General features: G+C 49.8%; 1 protein-coding gene across 22 annotated transcripts in view; it reads left to right on the top strand.

The window, feature by feature from the left end:
- PCBP3 (poly(rC) binding protein 3) overlaps positions 1–14,426 on the top strand; it is a 219,144-nt gene that overhangs the window by 175,164 nt on the left and 29,554 nt on the right. For all 22 annotated transcript variants that reach the window (XM_045852727.1, XM_045852726.1, XM_045852712.1 and 19 more), the window contains 4 exons: positions 9,897–10,051; positions 12,554–12,577; positions 13,433–13,465; positions 13,833–13,949. In XM_045852727.1, coding sequence (XP_045708683.1) covers positions 9,983–10,051; positions 12,554–12,577; positions 13,433–13,465; positions 13,833–13,949 — 243 coding nt within the window. In that variant the 5' untranslated portion in view covers positions 9,897–9,982. The remainder of the gene's footprint in view (positions 1–9,896; positions 10,052–12,553; positions 12,578–13,432; positions 13,466–13,832; positions 13,950–14,426) is intronic.

Genomic DNA, 14,426 nt, shown 5'->3' with positions numbered 1-14,426 from the left:
TTTTTCTACACCCTTTTATTGGCCTTAACAAGATGCGTGTTTCCTCCGCCCTCTACTGGGAACTGGTGGAATTGCAAATTACTCTGAGCCTGGGATGGAGAGGAAGGTCGTCTAGCTTGGATGTGCAAACAGGTCCCATTTTCCTCAGAAGGCCTAGGGGTCTCCAGCTCTTCCTGGCTAGCTGGGCAGCCTGCTGCCCCAGCTGAGTGTGTCCCCCAGACACCCCTTCCCACTCTAGCACACAGAAGCCCCCAGCAAACCCTCAGTGACCAAGTGAATGAATAAGGAGAGGAGAAATGGAAATGTTATCTCGGAGAAAAGGAAATATAATCTTGGCTGTTTCATGAGTGTAAAAGTCACTAAGTTCCGATTCAGAATGGTCTGTGAAACCGTGGAAACGGAGTTCGGTGTTCATTGTATGTACTCACCCAATCTTTAAATCTGTACTGGATTTGCTCCTGCTCTCCTGTAGGCCCGGAGCTGTGCTAGGAACTGGGCATTCAGTGTTGAATGAAGGAGATAAGCATGTATGCTGCCCCAGCGCAGTAGGGCCAGAGCTGTGGGGGAGGACAGGGCCCAGGAAAGATGGGACACTGGCAGTTAGGGAGTATAGGTAGAGGCCTGGCAGGGACTGTCCTCAGCAGAAGGCCTCAGGCAGCAGGCTGGAAGGGAGGCCAGTGGAGCTGGGTAGGGTTCTGCAGGGTTGGTGGGGGGTGGTACCCATAGGCCTGGGGGCAGCGCTCTGGCAGAAAGGAGCCTGGCTTGAATTACAGAGGCAATGGGAAGATGCCCAAGGGTGTCAGCAAGGGGAGGACAGCCTGATTTGAGGTCCTGAAAAGTCACTGGTGATAAAAGGCAAGATGTATCTCTGTAAGTTCCAATACAAGAGCTGATGGCCACAGAGTGTGACTGTAGAGAGGCTGTGTCCTCTGAGAACAGCAACTAGGGCCATCAGGCACCAGGCATGCACTTCTCTGCCTGCCCTGGAGGGAATGGGTGCAGAGTCTCAGAGCCTCCCTGGGGCATGCAAGACCCACCTTGCAAGGACTGGCCTTGGCCTAGTACTTACAGGGAGGACTGGAAGTTCTTTTCTCTTGTGTTTGTGATGTTTGGAGTCACTGCCACATTGTTACCACAAACTAGGGCAAAACAACACAGGCTTGTGCAATCCTCAGAGTAATGGGTAACTTCTCTATGCATCCCCAAACATCCTGCCTACACCCATGGCCCCTAAGCTGTGCAGAATGGCTGGTGTCACACAATGTACTCTCACCAGGCCAGCCCTGTACAAAGACTGTACACATCTCCAAGTACTGCTGGGCCCCAGAATGATCTGTATCTTCCTGGACAGTCTGAACCCAAGTTGTTAGTAGAGGTTCTCAAGGGACATGTCTGCCACAGTCCCTGCATGCCCAGTACCAATACATACTGAAGTAGGTGCCAGGGAGACATCCACGTGCAAGAATGTGTGAGTGTGCATGTACAAGTAGGTGAGTGGGTGGACAAGTTAGTGGCTGAGTGAGCACTTGTGAGTGCATATATGAATAGTTGAATGTGTGCATGTGTAGGTGGGTGAGTACGTGTGCTAAAGTAGGTAATGTGTGGGTGGGTGTGAGTGTATGCATGTGTAAGTGGGGGAGTATGTGTGCCAGTGAGTATGTGGGTGTGAGTGGGTGTTTGAGTATGCATGCATAAGTGGGTGAGTGTGAGGGGTGAGTCTGAGTGAGCGCTTATATGAGTTTGCATGTATGCAAATGGGTGTGAATGGGTGAGTAGGGATGGTTGTGATTTTATATATGAGTGTGCAAATGAGGTAAACATGTGTGAGTGGGTGAGTGTGAGTGGGTGGTGTATAGGTGGGTGGGTGTATATGTGCTTGGGTGAGCGTGAATGGGTGAGTACATATGTGAGTGGGTGAGTGAGTGACTGCATGAGTGAGTGGATTAGTGTGTGTGTGTGTATATGTGTGAGTGGGTGCATGTGTGAATGGATGAGTGTATAAGTAGATGTGTGGGTGGTAGGCTGGTGAAGGAAGGAGACAGGCCCTCTGACTTAGCATCAAAGCCAGGAACTTGGTCTAAATGCTCCCCCCAGGAGGAGCTGGTGATTTTTGATCTCTGATATTAATTTTTTATTACTTCATACAGTGTCCAGATGTCCAGTGTCCAGATGGTTATTTTGTTCAATTACCAGAGGAAATATTTGGTCCCCTTAATCTGTCATGAATTGAGAGTTATCTTGTACAATCTCAATTCATAGCAGCTGCTTTCAAATAAATTTTGTATTTGAGGTAACTTTATTCACATGCAGTTGTAAGGAATAATACAGCTTCCCTCAGTCGTAACATGTAGAATACAACAGTGGGAATATTAGAACCAGGAAGTTGACACCAGTACGGATAAGACACAGAACATTCCATCCCCACAGGGTCTCCATGCTGCTGCCCTTTCATAGCCACAAGCATTTTGTTCTTGCCCACACCCCCTCCTCAGCCCCCAGCACTAATCTGTTCTCTGTTTCTAGAATTTTTTCATTTCAAGAATGTTACATAAGTGGAATTACACAGTTTGTAACCTTTGGGGATTGACTTTTTCTCTTGGCCTAATTCTCTGGAGATTCACCCCGGTCGTTGAGTACATAAATAGTTTGTTCCATTTTATGGCCAAGTAGTGTTCCATTATAAAAACATCTCCCCTCCTCTGCCCTGGGCCATGTGGCCACAAGTCTCCCTGTCTCCCCACATCCTCAATTCCCACAGTCTGCAGTCCCCCTCCATGAGCTCACTGCCCCCTCCCAGTTTCTTTTTCAAGGAGGAAAGCAGGCCTGAATGCCAGGTCACTTGGTTGGGTGGTTGTTGTTCCTGTTAATGGCAGCCTATCAGAATTCCTAATAGGTAGAGTGGGGGAAAATCTGGGGTGGGAATTAGGATCAATGGTTCCCCCATGCAGCTTCACTCAGGAGGAATCTGGACAACCTCAAAATGCTGCTCCCAGGGCCACCCGGGTCTCCTGGATCATGCCCTAAGGGGCAGCACACCCCATCCAGGTGACTCCAATGCATAGGCCTTCCTTCTCTGTCACTGCAGGTTGGTCATGTGAGCACTGGGGTACAAGGTGGGCACCAGGTCACCAGGTGAGCACTGAGGTATAAGGTGGGCACTGGGCCCCCAGGTAGGCACTGGGCCACAAGGTGAGGCACTGGATTTCCAGGTGAGTACTGCACTACCAGGTGAGGCACTGGGCCACTAGGTAGGCACTGGACCACCAAGTGAGCACTCAGGTTTAAGGTGAGGCAGGGCCTCCTTTCCCAAAGTGGAATCTCACAGCTGCACCGCCCTCCTAGGACAGGATGCCTGCGTGACTGCTGCCCTGGAAGCAGTTCTGGAAAATAAGGGTGACAGTCCTTCTCAGAGCTTCCCCCAGGAGCCCTCAAAGTCCCCAAGTGCTACTGCCTGAGGACTCATCCTGGCCTGTGACTAACTCCCAGATGGCTGTACACTGGGGGGAGGGGGGTTTCTCCCATGACAGCCCTGCACTATGGGCCCTCTTCCTGTTCTATCTCCTGTCACTGTTATAATGATTTTTTGACAGGCCTGTCCTGCTTATCCCTGCCTATAGGACAGCACACTGCCTGCAGCTTAGTAATTGCCAAGGAAATACTTTTCAAATTGACAAAGTTATTAATTACCAATTACCTATGAGGCAAATTTCAATCTGCTTCTTGCCTTTATGTGTTCCTGGAGGAAGGGGCTGGGGTGAGAGCAGCCAGTGCAGGCTCAGGCCCTGGTCTTTGATGCCTGACTCCTGTGCCTCAGCAGGGCTGCCTGTGCCACACTGGGCTGGGCTGTGTCACAGTAGGGCTGGCCGTGCCACACCCAGGTGGGCTGTGCCACATCGAGGCAGGCTATGTGGTTCCACTGAGCCTCCCAGGAGGGGCTATCAGCAAGCATTCTCAGGTGCCTTCCACGTACAAATGTCTGCTTGGCAACAGAATTTTCCTGTGCAGTGACTTGCACCCTCCTGCTGCCTCCTAACTTCAGTTTCAGCCCTTTCACAGAGCCACCCATTGAAGCTGACTCCTTACATCTGTCACTAGTTTTAAGTGAAATTTAAACGAATGTGTTTTACATATGGGGAAAGAAAGAATGTATATATGTGTTGATTAAAAAGTGCGTATGTCAAATCACCCTTGTATGTTTGCTTCCTGAATGTACCTTCGTGAGTCTTCTTCATCCCTGGAGCCAGAGTGGTGGTGGAGTTGGGGGAGGCAGAGTGTGGGCAGGAAAGCTCCAAGTGGCTTTAGAGACAGCAGCACAGATATCAGTGCCTTCTGTTTTGTGCCTTCTCCTTTGACTGGAGAAGAATTATTAAGTCACATATAGCCTGGGGTATCTTTAGAAATTGTAAAGATTTTCCTCCCCACCTCTCTCTTGATGCATTTGCAAAGACACGGCCCAGCTAAGACCTAGTTCAGAGGGGCTCCTCCAGCCACAGACTGGCTTGCAGAAGGGCCACAGAGCAGAAAATCTGGTCATTATCACAGGCAGACTCAGCACTCCCAACAGGCAGCGTGGGAATGTGGGCCATCTGCGCACCCCAGTGTCACATCAGCCCCTCCCCTTACCTTCCCAGTGCCCCACAGCCATCCTTTCCCTCTCTCTTTCCAAATGCTACTCTTGGAAAGGATTTGCAGTGGTGTGAAGCGACCCAGCTCTCTCTTTAAGTCACTCTGTGATTTTGAACAGTTCATACCTTAGTCTCCCTGCTGTGTGCTTATGGCATTACTTTGAAATAGCTACAAATATTTGTTGCTTTAAGTGCCCCTTGGCCTTAGGGCACAGGTGTGGGGAGAACATTTAAATACGTGGAGAATTCATCTAGGCACAGAATTACAATCTCACAAAACCTGCCTCTATTCCTACTAATTCTCTCTAGCCCAGCATTAGAGGGGAAATCTTGGAAAACCAGGGGGAGCCCTTACAAGTAGATGTACCATCTGAAGGCTACTGCTGCTCTGCCTAGGGGACTTGAGACCAGTTTCCACCAGTGGATACTGTGGCTCTGGAACTGCTCAACACAGGAAACCAGGGGATTTGGATCATCTCATTATAGGTCAAACTGAACTGAATAAGGGTACTGTGTCTGCCATTGCACTGCAGCCATTTGCCAGGGCACGGGATTGGAAGGAGCAGTGGGCTTGAAGAAGCGACTGGGTTGTCAGGTCTCCCTCATCTTGGCTTGTGAGAGTGCCGGTGTGCTGCCCCTGGAAGACCAGGTCTGAGCCGAGCACTGCTGAGTACTTGCCCTGTGACCCATAGCGAAAGAGCCCTTGTCAGAGTTGCCAGTGGCCTGTGCTCTCCCAATTGGGTGTTCGCTTTCTAGACCTAGACTCAGAAATGATGACAACATTTTGAAATCATTATTATAACTAAACATTTGGAGATGTGGAAGATAGAGGAAAAAAAAACCCAGACTGATTCCTAGAGGTGAGAACTGCAGTGTGAAATAAACAGTATACTGGGTGGGAGGAGCCACAGCTAAGCATCACATAGCAAATGTTAGTAAGCTTAAAGACAGAGAGGGAAAAGGTAGGAAAAAATGAACAGAGCATCAGGGAGCTGTGACACAACTTCAGGGAGCCAATGTGTGTGCATTTGGAGGCCCTGAAAATGGGGGAGTGGCGGGGGCAGAACATACATTTAAAAAACAATGGCTACTATTTTCCAAATTTGATTAAAACTATAAGGCACATGTCCAAGAAGCTCACAGAAGCCCCAAGCACAAAAAAATCATGAGAAAACTATAACAGGGCACATCATAATTAAATTGATCAAAGCCAGTGATTAAGAGAAGAACTCTTATGCTAGCTAGGGCACCATTTTGCACTGCCAAAAATACTAAGGGAAATGCTTCAGGTAGAGGAAGAATGGCAGCAGGTGGACATCCAAATCCCCCTAAGGGGTGAAGAATGGGTAAGAATGAGATTTTCTTGTTATCCAAACCCCTTTAGAAGATCATTGTTTAAACTAAAAATAGTAATGTACTGTAGGGCCTATGACATAGGTAGAACTTAAGTGTGTGACAGCAACAGTGCCAGTGAGAGCATAAGTGGGAGCAGACTGCTGCGAGGTTCTTGATGGTAGTTGACAGCCTGGGACCTGCAGCACTGCATGCAAAGTGTCCGAGACCACTGGACATTGTCCTGTAATGAGTTAAACCCTAAAGCAACCACTGTGATAACAAAACAAAGAATTGTAACAAGTGGACAAAGGAGGTAAACTGGCGTCATAAAATGCATGCATCCAATCCAAAAGATGGCAGAGAAAATAAACAATAGAGATGGGGAACAAGGAATAGACAGTAAAAATAGACAAGAAATAGAATGATCAGTTTAAACTCAGCCATATCAGCAACCACTGCAAATGGTCTAAATGGCCCATTGAAAGTCAGAGGTTATCAAATAAGATTTAAAAAAAAAAGCAGGACTAAATTTATGCTGCCTACAAGAAACTCAAATACATAGAAACAAAGAAGTTAAAAGATGAAGAAGATAAACCATGCTAAGACTAACCAAAAGAAAGCTGAAGAGAGGAACCTGCCAGTTTGTGGAACACCCTTCTGACTTTTTTGGGTGACTGTGAACACATGAGTCTGGCTGCTGCTTCCCCTGGATTCTTCCACTTGCTCCTCTGAATTCCTGGGCAGCGGTGGCCCCTAAAGTGATAGCAAGGCCCTGGGCACTCTTCAGGTTGCCCGGGATGAGCAGGTGTCCTGGGGTCTGGCAGGACAACCAGAGGATGGATGACCCATACCCATTGAGAGGCCCACTATCCTGGAGAAGTCACTTGCCCCATGCCACTCTCCGCTCACCAGCTGGCACAGGGTGAATTCTTCAGGGTCAAGGGTACTGTGTCACAGGTGACCTTAACCACCTCCCTGGGCTGTTTCTTGTTCCCACCAGTCTGCAGAGAGCTCTGTGACACGCACTCTGCGTGTGATGAAGGAAGGCACTGGCCTCTGCAGCAGCTCGCTGGCCAGTGTGACTGATGGTAGTTGACAGCCTGGAGCCTGCAGCACCCCTGGCACTCGCTGACCTACTTTCTCCACCATGGGCTGGAAACATTTACATAACAGAAGGCCACAGGGCCCTGCTGTCCCCCTGACTCAGGAGGAGGTGTTTCTAACGGAAGTGAAGCAGGCTCCCCAACCTGGCACCTGGCAATCCAGTGTATGGGTGCTGGGAATTCGGCCTTCCACATCCTGGAGCCAAAAGGGCTTGCTGTAGGGTACCTCTGTAGGGTGGGGCACTCATATCTGGTGCCACACCAGTCACTGGAGCTAGAGCCCGTTTCCTTTTCAAGGTCTTTCCTCCAAGTGCCCGGGTGCACTGAGCCTTTCACCAAAACTCTGGGGGACAGCAGCACTCTCTGTGTCTGTGCTCCTCCATCTGCAGCCAGCAGCCACATGAAGCTGTTTACTCAACACTTCAATGTGGCTGGTGAACTTTTTGCATTAAATATAAATAGCCCCATGTAGCTAGTGGCTGCTGTGCTGGACACTGAGGATAGAGGACATTCATATGGGAGGATGATTTTTTAAATTCTCGTGCTGTGTGTTATACCTTCATGTTAAAATCCTTGCTATTTAAATGTTCTAATTGTGAATAATTAGAACTAATAATTGGAGTGTGTTGAAGCTGCCTGTAAGTACATTTTTAAATGTAAGTGCTTATTATTGCAGAAATGCATTAGTAGCTGTCAATTTTGCCCATGCCTGTCAACCACCCGTGACTGCTCTTTGCAGGTATCTGTTACTCATCACAAAAGTGATGGGATGTGCTTTGATTCTGTGCTTTATTTTTTTTTCCTTTTAGCATATTTTTAGCAGAAATATTTTGATGAGGAAAAAACAACTTTTTGCCCCCCCCCCCGAAAAAAGCCCTATAAGGTTAAAGGAAAAGCTTGCCTTTTTAACCTGTAATCTCTCTGGTATGTGGACAGACCCTCTCATCTTTACAAGTTACATCATAGGGCCAACGTCCAGACAGCCCAGCAGGTGCATGAGGACGCATGCAGGTTTCACAGGACTTTTGTTCCTGAAGGATTTAGGCAGCAGCACAGGCAATGTGACATTGTCATTATTGAAGGGACTAAATGTGGGGTAGTATGTGAGGAGCTCCTCCAGTCCCAGCCCTTGGTTCCTCTAGGGCTTCCAAAGCCTCATCCGTCATTGTCCTGGCACACTCACCTATGCTCTCGGACAGGCTGTGGCTCCTGGAGGCCTGCCATGCTGCCATGCGTGGTTGGTGAGGGCCTCTCCTAGGCCTGGACCCACACCAGGGGTCATTCAGAATCTTCCCCTAGCTAGCCCTTCCTCCCTTTCTGACCAATAAAGACACTCTGCTGTCAGATCCCTATGGCCCCCATCCCCTGCTCTCCTGCCTACCTACCCACCCATTCTCTCCAAAACCAGTGGATTCCCTGCTCCCATTGGGGCCACCTGTGTCCTCATTTCTCCTCCTTTCTGTGGGTCCCCTGTGATGTCTCTGCACCCATGTGTCCCCTAACCTGTTCATCATGTAATATCCCTATACATACTCCTCACCTCCCCACATCCTGCCATGTTGTTTTACACCCAGGCAGGTGGCTCTCCAGTGCCCACCCCTTTTGTGCACTGCACAGACAGGAGCCCAGACTGCCTGTTCCAACTCCAAGAAAGGCTACACAAACACCACCCACATATACCCCTGCCCTCAGAGTGAGGTAGCAACTCCCAGCCCTAGAGTCAGGGTCATGTGTACCCTAACCATCCCCCAGTATCTGGGCTGTGCATGCCTGATTCTCCTAGACCTCTCCTTGTCTGATCTGAGAGTCCCCTCCACACTGTCCACTCTGGCCCTCAACTGACCTTGCCCGTCTTGGTTTCATGTGGCCACTCCATACACCAGGGTGGGGGGTGACCTGTCCTCAGAATCCAGCCCAGAAGAGGACCTGGATCTTCCCCAAGAATGGGGCTGCAGTCGGGACTCCATGCAGACCTGGGTGGGGGGGCTCAGGTCACTGCTTGGACATTGTCCTCCATGCTTCATCCATTCAGGCCAAGTCCAGAGTACCTGAGCTCCAGCACACAGCCTGGGGGCACCTTGCACTCCTCCCTCCAGTCCTGGAAGCTCACTGCCCATAATCACTCCTCGCCTGTAACTCACAAAGTAGAGCCTTCACATTGCCTTCACTAAGCTCTGAGCCAGCTGTCTGCAGAAAGTAAACTGCAAACAGACCAATGAAATGGAGGTGCAAAGCATTTTCTGGAAATTTATAAAGGGGGATGCTCAGCTCTGGGGCAGTTTAGTTGATAGAGACTAAATCCACTTCTGAAGTGAGGATTACCAAGGTTACTCTATATGTCAAGAGCACAGCGATACCTGGAATTTCCTGACTTTTTAAGGGTAAAGGGAATCACAGCAGGAGGGTGGGGATCCTGGCACCAATGTGAGAGGAATGGGCAGCATTAAACTCACAGCACCATAGGCACTCACTGGGTGCACATGAGGGCCCCAGGGCTTACCAGATGACCCTGCCCCTCTCTGGAAGCTAAGAGAGCTGTTTCTTTGTTACAGAGGTGAAAACTGAGGCCAGAGGGCTTGGTGACCTGCGATCGTCCTCTAGTTACTGAGCAGTGGGGCTGGATCCGTCCCTGAAGGGCTTTCCTGAGGCCTGCCCCCCTCCCCCACTGCTCTGTACCCCATGCCCTAGCAGGTCATTCCACGAATGCTGGGGAAGCCTTTTCCTGAGCATCTGCCTCTTGTCAGCAGCCTCCTTACTCCTCCAGAGGCCAGGACATTCCCCCAGTGCATTGGCCATTGGTGTTCTCAGCAGCATCTGTGCCTTCTCTTTCCAGGTGACACCATCTGGGCCCCATCTATCCTTCCTCACGGCACCCTTGGCACCTTAACCTACCACCCCCAGCCACATTTTGGGAGAAAGATGGAGTCCAAGGTCTCAGAAGGTGGCCTGAATGTGACCCTGACAATCCGCCTGCTAATGCATGGAAAGGTACAGAAGCACAAGCCCTGCCTGTGTCACTCTCCTAAGAAGACATCAGACAAGCTGGGAGGAAGGGAGGTCCTGCCTGCTGTTGGGGACTCTGTTTTGTATTATGCATTCTAAAATTTTAAGTAATCTCAGACGTACAGAGCAGGAGCAGTCCAGCCTAAAGTATACTTCTCTTAGTGCCATTTGAAACTAGTAAGTTGCAGATCTGATGTCCTGTCGCTGAGTACATTAGCGTGTATTTTCTACATGCTTGGGCGTTCTCCTCCATTACCTCTGTACCTGTCAAGTCAGGACAGTGATGCTGATCTGTTTTGGCCACCTGACCACAGACTCCATGGATGGTCCCCATCTTCCCTGCACTGCCCTTCCCAACAGGGCTCTCCGAGGTGGCTTCACACTTCATGTCCTTGTCATGTGTCCAGCCTCTTTCAACCTGGAGGACTTGCCCTGGTCTTCCTTGTCCTTTTACCTTTGAACATTTCTGTCCAGTTTTTTTGTAGAATCTTTCACATTGGCTTTCTCTGATGTTTCCTCACTGTTGGCAGGAAAATCACAGAAGCTTTCCTATCAAGTGGTCTAGATTTCAGGGTGTGCCATTACTGATCACCCAGTCTGGGAAATATCTGCCAAGTGTCTCCACCTAGAACTGCTTTTCTCCCACTGTTCTCAGGTAGTCACTGTTGGGGGTACACACACACTATGTAAATACCCCATCTGTCAGCAGGCTTTCAGTATATTCATTCATCCACTCACTCATTCATGTCTGCATGGACCGACTCAGGGTTTGCTATTTTATCCAGTTACTCTCCATTCTGTCATTATTTATTTTGATGCTCATATTGTCCCTAACTTGGCCAGTGGGGGTCCCTCCTGGCTGGCTCTTATGTCCCTTTGACATGGCCCATAATTTTTATAGTATTGCCTGGCTTCTGGCCCAAAATGCTGCTCGTGACTGATCTTGTGCTTTCCCTACTGCAGTTGTGGTACCAGCCATTCCTTCAAAAGAGCCTGATTTCTTTGAGGGGAGGATGGTATTTGAGGCCCATATTGGGGCACGTGGGGTGGTCATTGACTTTGGTCTATTATGGGTCCCAGATAGAGATGGGAAACGTACATGTGTGCCTGTGTACATAATGTGCGTGCATGTGCATGTGTGAATGCTGTATTATAATACAAACATGCATATATACATTTGCATATTTATTTACATATTGATCTTTCTAGATTGGGCCCCAGCAGTTTATACCCCTAATTCTAATCCAATGACACAGGGTCCATCCTAGCTTCTCCTCTGTCCCACATTTGTGCTATAAGAAGCAGAATTCTCAGGATGTGTGTGGCCTCTGTCAGGGCTGGCAAGGGCTCTGCTCGTGTGCCTGTGGCTCTGCTCATCCTATATTTCCAGAAAGGGGAGTGCTAACACCCAGAGCATCCCTTTCTTTGATAGAGAGATGGCCACCAGCCTTTCCTTCCCTCAGCTGGGGGTGGCATTTGGTCAAGGCTGTGGAAGCTGGGTGGGCACCATAGCAGGCAGTCAGTGGGGTCAGTTTTATGGCCCCTACCTCCAGCTGCAGCTGCCACAAAACCCTGTCCATGGGAGGTGAAGTCCCTGACTGGCCGCCAAAGGGGTCACTATCTCATGCCTAGTTGTCCTTTGCTGTCCCAGTCCCCAGTGCACATACATCCTTCCCCATGGCCTAGGCAGGGGTGTCCAACCTTTTGGCATCTCTGAGTCACACTGGAAGAAGTGTTGTCTTAGGCCACCCATTAAGTATATTGTGACATGTAATCACAGAAAAATCTCATGTTTTAAGTAAATTTATAATTTTGTGTCAGGCCACATTGATAGCCATTCTGGGCTGCATGTGGCCCATGGGCTGCAGATTGAACACCCGTGGAAACGTAATTGTCGAGGTCTTTGTTTTGTGATACCAATGAGTTTTACTTTGAAAGATGTCATTCTCAGTGGCTAGAAACAGGCTGGTCCTGCCTCACAGTGGCACTATATGGATCTCTCCAGGGCAGAGAGGTGCTGTGATGAGCAGACCTGGCTGGGACCACATGTCCAAACTGTCATGGACTCCAGGCTTTAGAACTAGTTCAAGGGTGTCTTTGAATATTCTGCATTTTTTAAAAAAGTAAAGCAGCAAAGGCAGCGCTAACTTTTCTGTATATCACAGAATCGAGGAAGATTCTGTTGTTCACCTATTTCTTGCAGGGTTTCCTTTCAGCCTTAAGTGCATAGGTGTGTCTCTCGACTCTTCTAGCTGGAAAGCAGCTGGCCATTCCCCTCTGCTCAGTTGTCTGTTTGTCAGAGCAGGACCAGGGTCAGTGGTGGTCAGATGGGCACAGAGGGACCCTCCAGACATAGGGCCTGCAAGCCCTCTTATGACTAAATGTCCCTTCCTCATTCAGAACAGACGGGTTCGCAGTGTCTGTCAAAGCCATAGTTGCTTTCTCCTTCTGCTCTATGACGTCAGCTTTCTGTGATCTTTCTTACAGGAAGTTGGAAGCATCATCGGGAAGGTAATTATTGAGCAAACTCTCTGCCTCTGCTGGTGTCTCTGTGCTTTGGTTGGGGGAGAGGTGCCTGCAGGGCAGGAGCGTCTCTGTGCAGTGAGGATCCCAGAGGAATTCCAAGTCTCCTACTCTCAAGATGAACCACTGTGGGGCTGGACTGAGAGCATCCTGTTCACTGACTCCCAGCTGGTCACTCAGCAGCCCTGCCCACCTCCCGTTGCCCTGGTAGCCAGACTGTCCTCCTGGGCATGGCAGCCCAGTAAGAATTCCTTTACTTCCATTCTTCAGAGGGGGCACCTACCTCTGTGAATGGTAGTGAGTCTCTGTATTTCCATTCCAGAATAGAAGAAACATTCCGTGGGTGGTCCCTGTGCAGTGGGGGTACCTCCAGTGCTCAAATTCAGCTCTTTCTACATATGCCTCAGGTGGTCCCTCTCTCTCCTTCCCCTTGTGGCCCTGGTCCTGGTTTGCCTGTGATGAAGATGCGGACAGCTATGACCTGGGTGTATTCCTGTCTCCATGGAGCAGGTGCCCTGGCCAAGTATGGTACCCGGTCAGGTCCCCAGGTCCCAGCCCTTCTGCCTTCATGGCTACATGCCCCTGGGTAAGCACCTGGGTTTCCTCCTCCATGGGCTCAGATGTCAGGTGTGCTGAGGGCTCAGTGAGTCGTGGAGTGTGTCAGGCTCTGGGCAGCACCTGGTAGTAGGAAACCCTATCTCCTGAGGAGCTGCTGCCCACTCACCCAGGCACACTGGGCTTCAGGGGGCTCCCACCACCTCACACTGCTGCACCAAACCCTCTGTTTGCCTGTAGCAGACCCCTGAGTGACCCTTCTTCCTGTTGTCTAAATCTTTATTACAGAAAGGAGAAACTGTGAAAAAGATGCGTGAAGAGGTGAGTTTGTGTGCATCAGCTGTGTACTGTCTTCGATGGGCAGAAGGGCCGCTGCAGTCACTGCACTGGAGGAGAGACACCCAGCAGCACAGAGGCCCCTCCTCCACATGCAGATGCCAGCGGTTCCTGCAGGGGCTGCCATGGGCACAGTGCATCCTTACCGGTCACTCAGGTCCTTTCTCTAATTAAAATCTCACTGTAGAAGGCAGTACTGAAGAGACCTTTACTGATTAGTGCCAAGCTTAGCCTGCCAGAGTTCAGTTGAATATGTTTGTATCAGTTGTTGTTAGGGGAGAAGCCACCCCATTACTGGCCCTGCAGGGTCAGCTTTAGTCCAGTTTCTGGAGTTTACTCAACTCCCTTCTAGAGTGGTGCCCGGATCAACATCTCGGAGGGAAACTGCCCAGAAAGAATCGTGACCATCACAGGCCCGACTGATGCCATCTTCAAGGCCTTTGCCATGATCGCCTACAAGTTTGAGGAGGTAAGATTCACCCACTTGAGACAAATGCTGGACAGGGCTGGTCCCAGCTGGTTCGCAGGCACCTCTTCCCCTACATCTGGACAAGGTCATGGCCCAGCCCGCTCAGGACAACCTCTCTCAGCTCCTGTCCCCTCCTCCGCCTCCCAGGACTCTCCCTGCTCTGATCCACCTGGTAGTGGACCAGTGTCTCCCTTGTCTGGTCAGCAGGTGTGTTTGCCCATCTCACTGATATGTCCTCGGACCCTGACCAGCATGTGTGGGCCTCAGCCCTCTCTACAGCAGCTGGCCTGACCCTGGGTAGAGTAGTTTGGCCTAGGTGTGAACGGGTAAAGGGATGCAGGTGGAGGAGTGAATCCCCTGTGAGGTCATATGAATGCCTGTGTACTTACGTCAGTGAGTCACATCTTCAAGTTTTTATGGGTTTCAAAAATTTTTTAAATTATTTGGAGATACATTGAATGTTTTTATTCAGAGGAT

Source organism: Phyllostomus hastatus, unplaced genomic scaffold (assembly GCF_019186645.2).
Source record: "Phyllostomus hastatus isolate PE091 unplaced genomic scaffold, TTU_PhHast_1.1 phas_contig_948, whole genome shotgun sequence".
Classification (NCBI taxonomy): Eukaryota; Metazoa; Chordata; class Mammalia; order Chiroptera; family Phyllostomidae; genus Phyllostomus; species Phyllostomus hastatus.
Note: the sequence above shows the minus strand (reverse complement) of the source record. Positions and strands in the feature narration are given on the sequence as shown.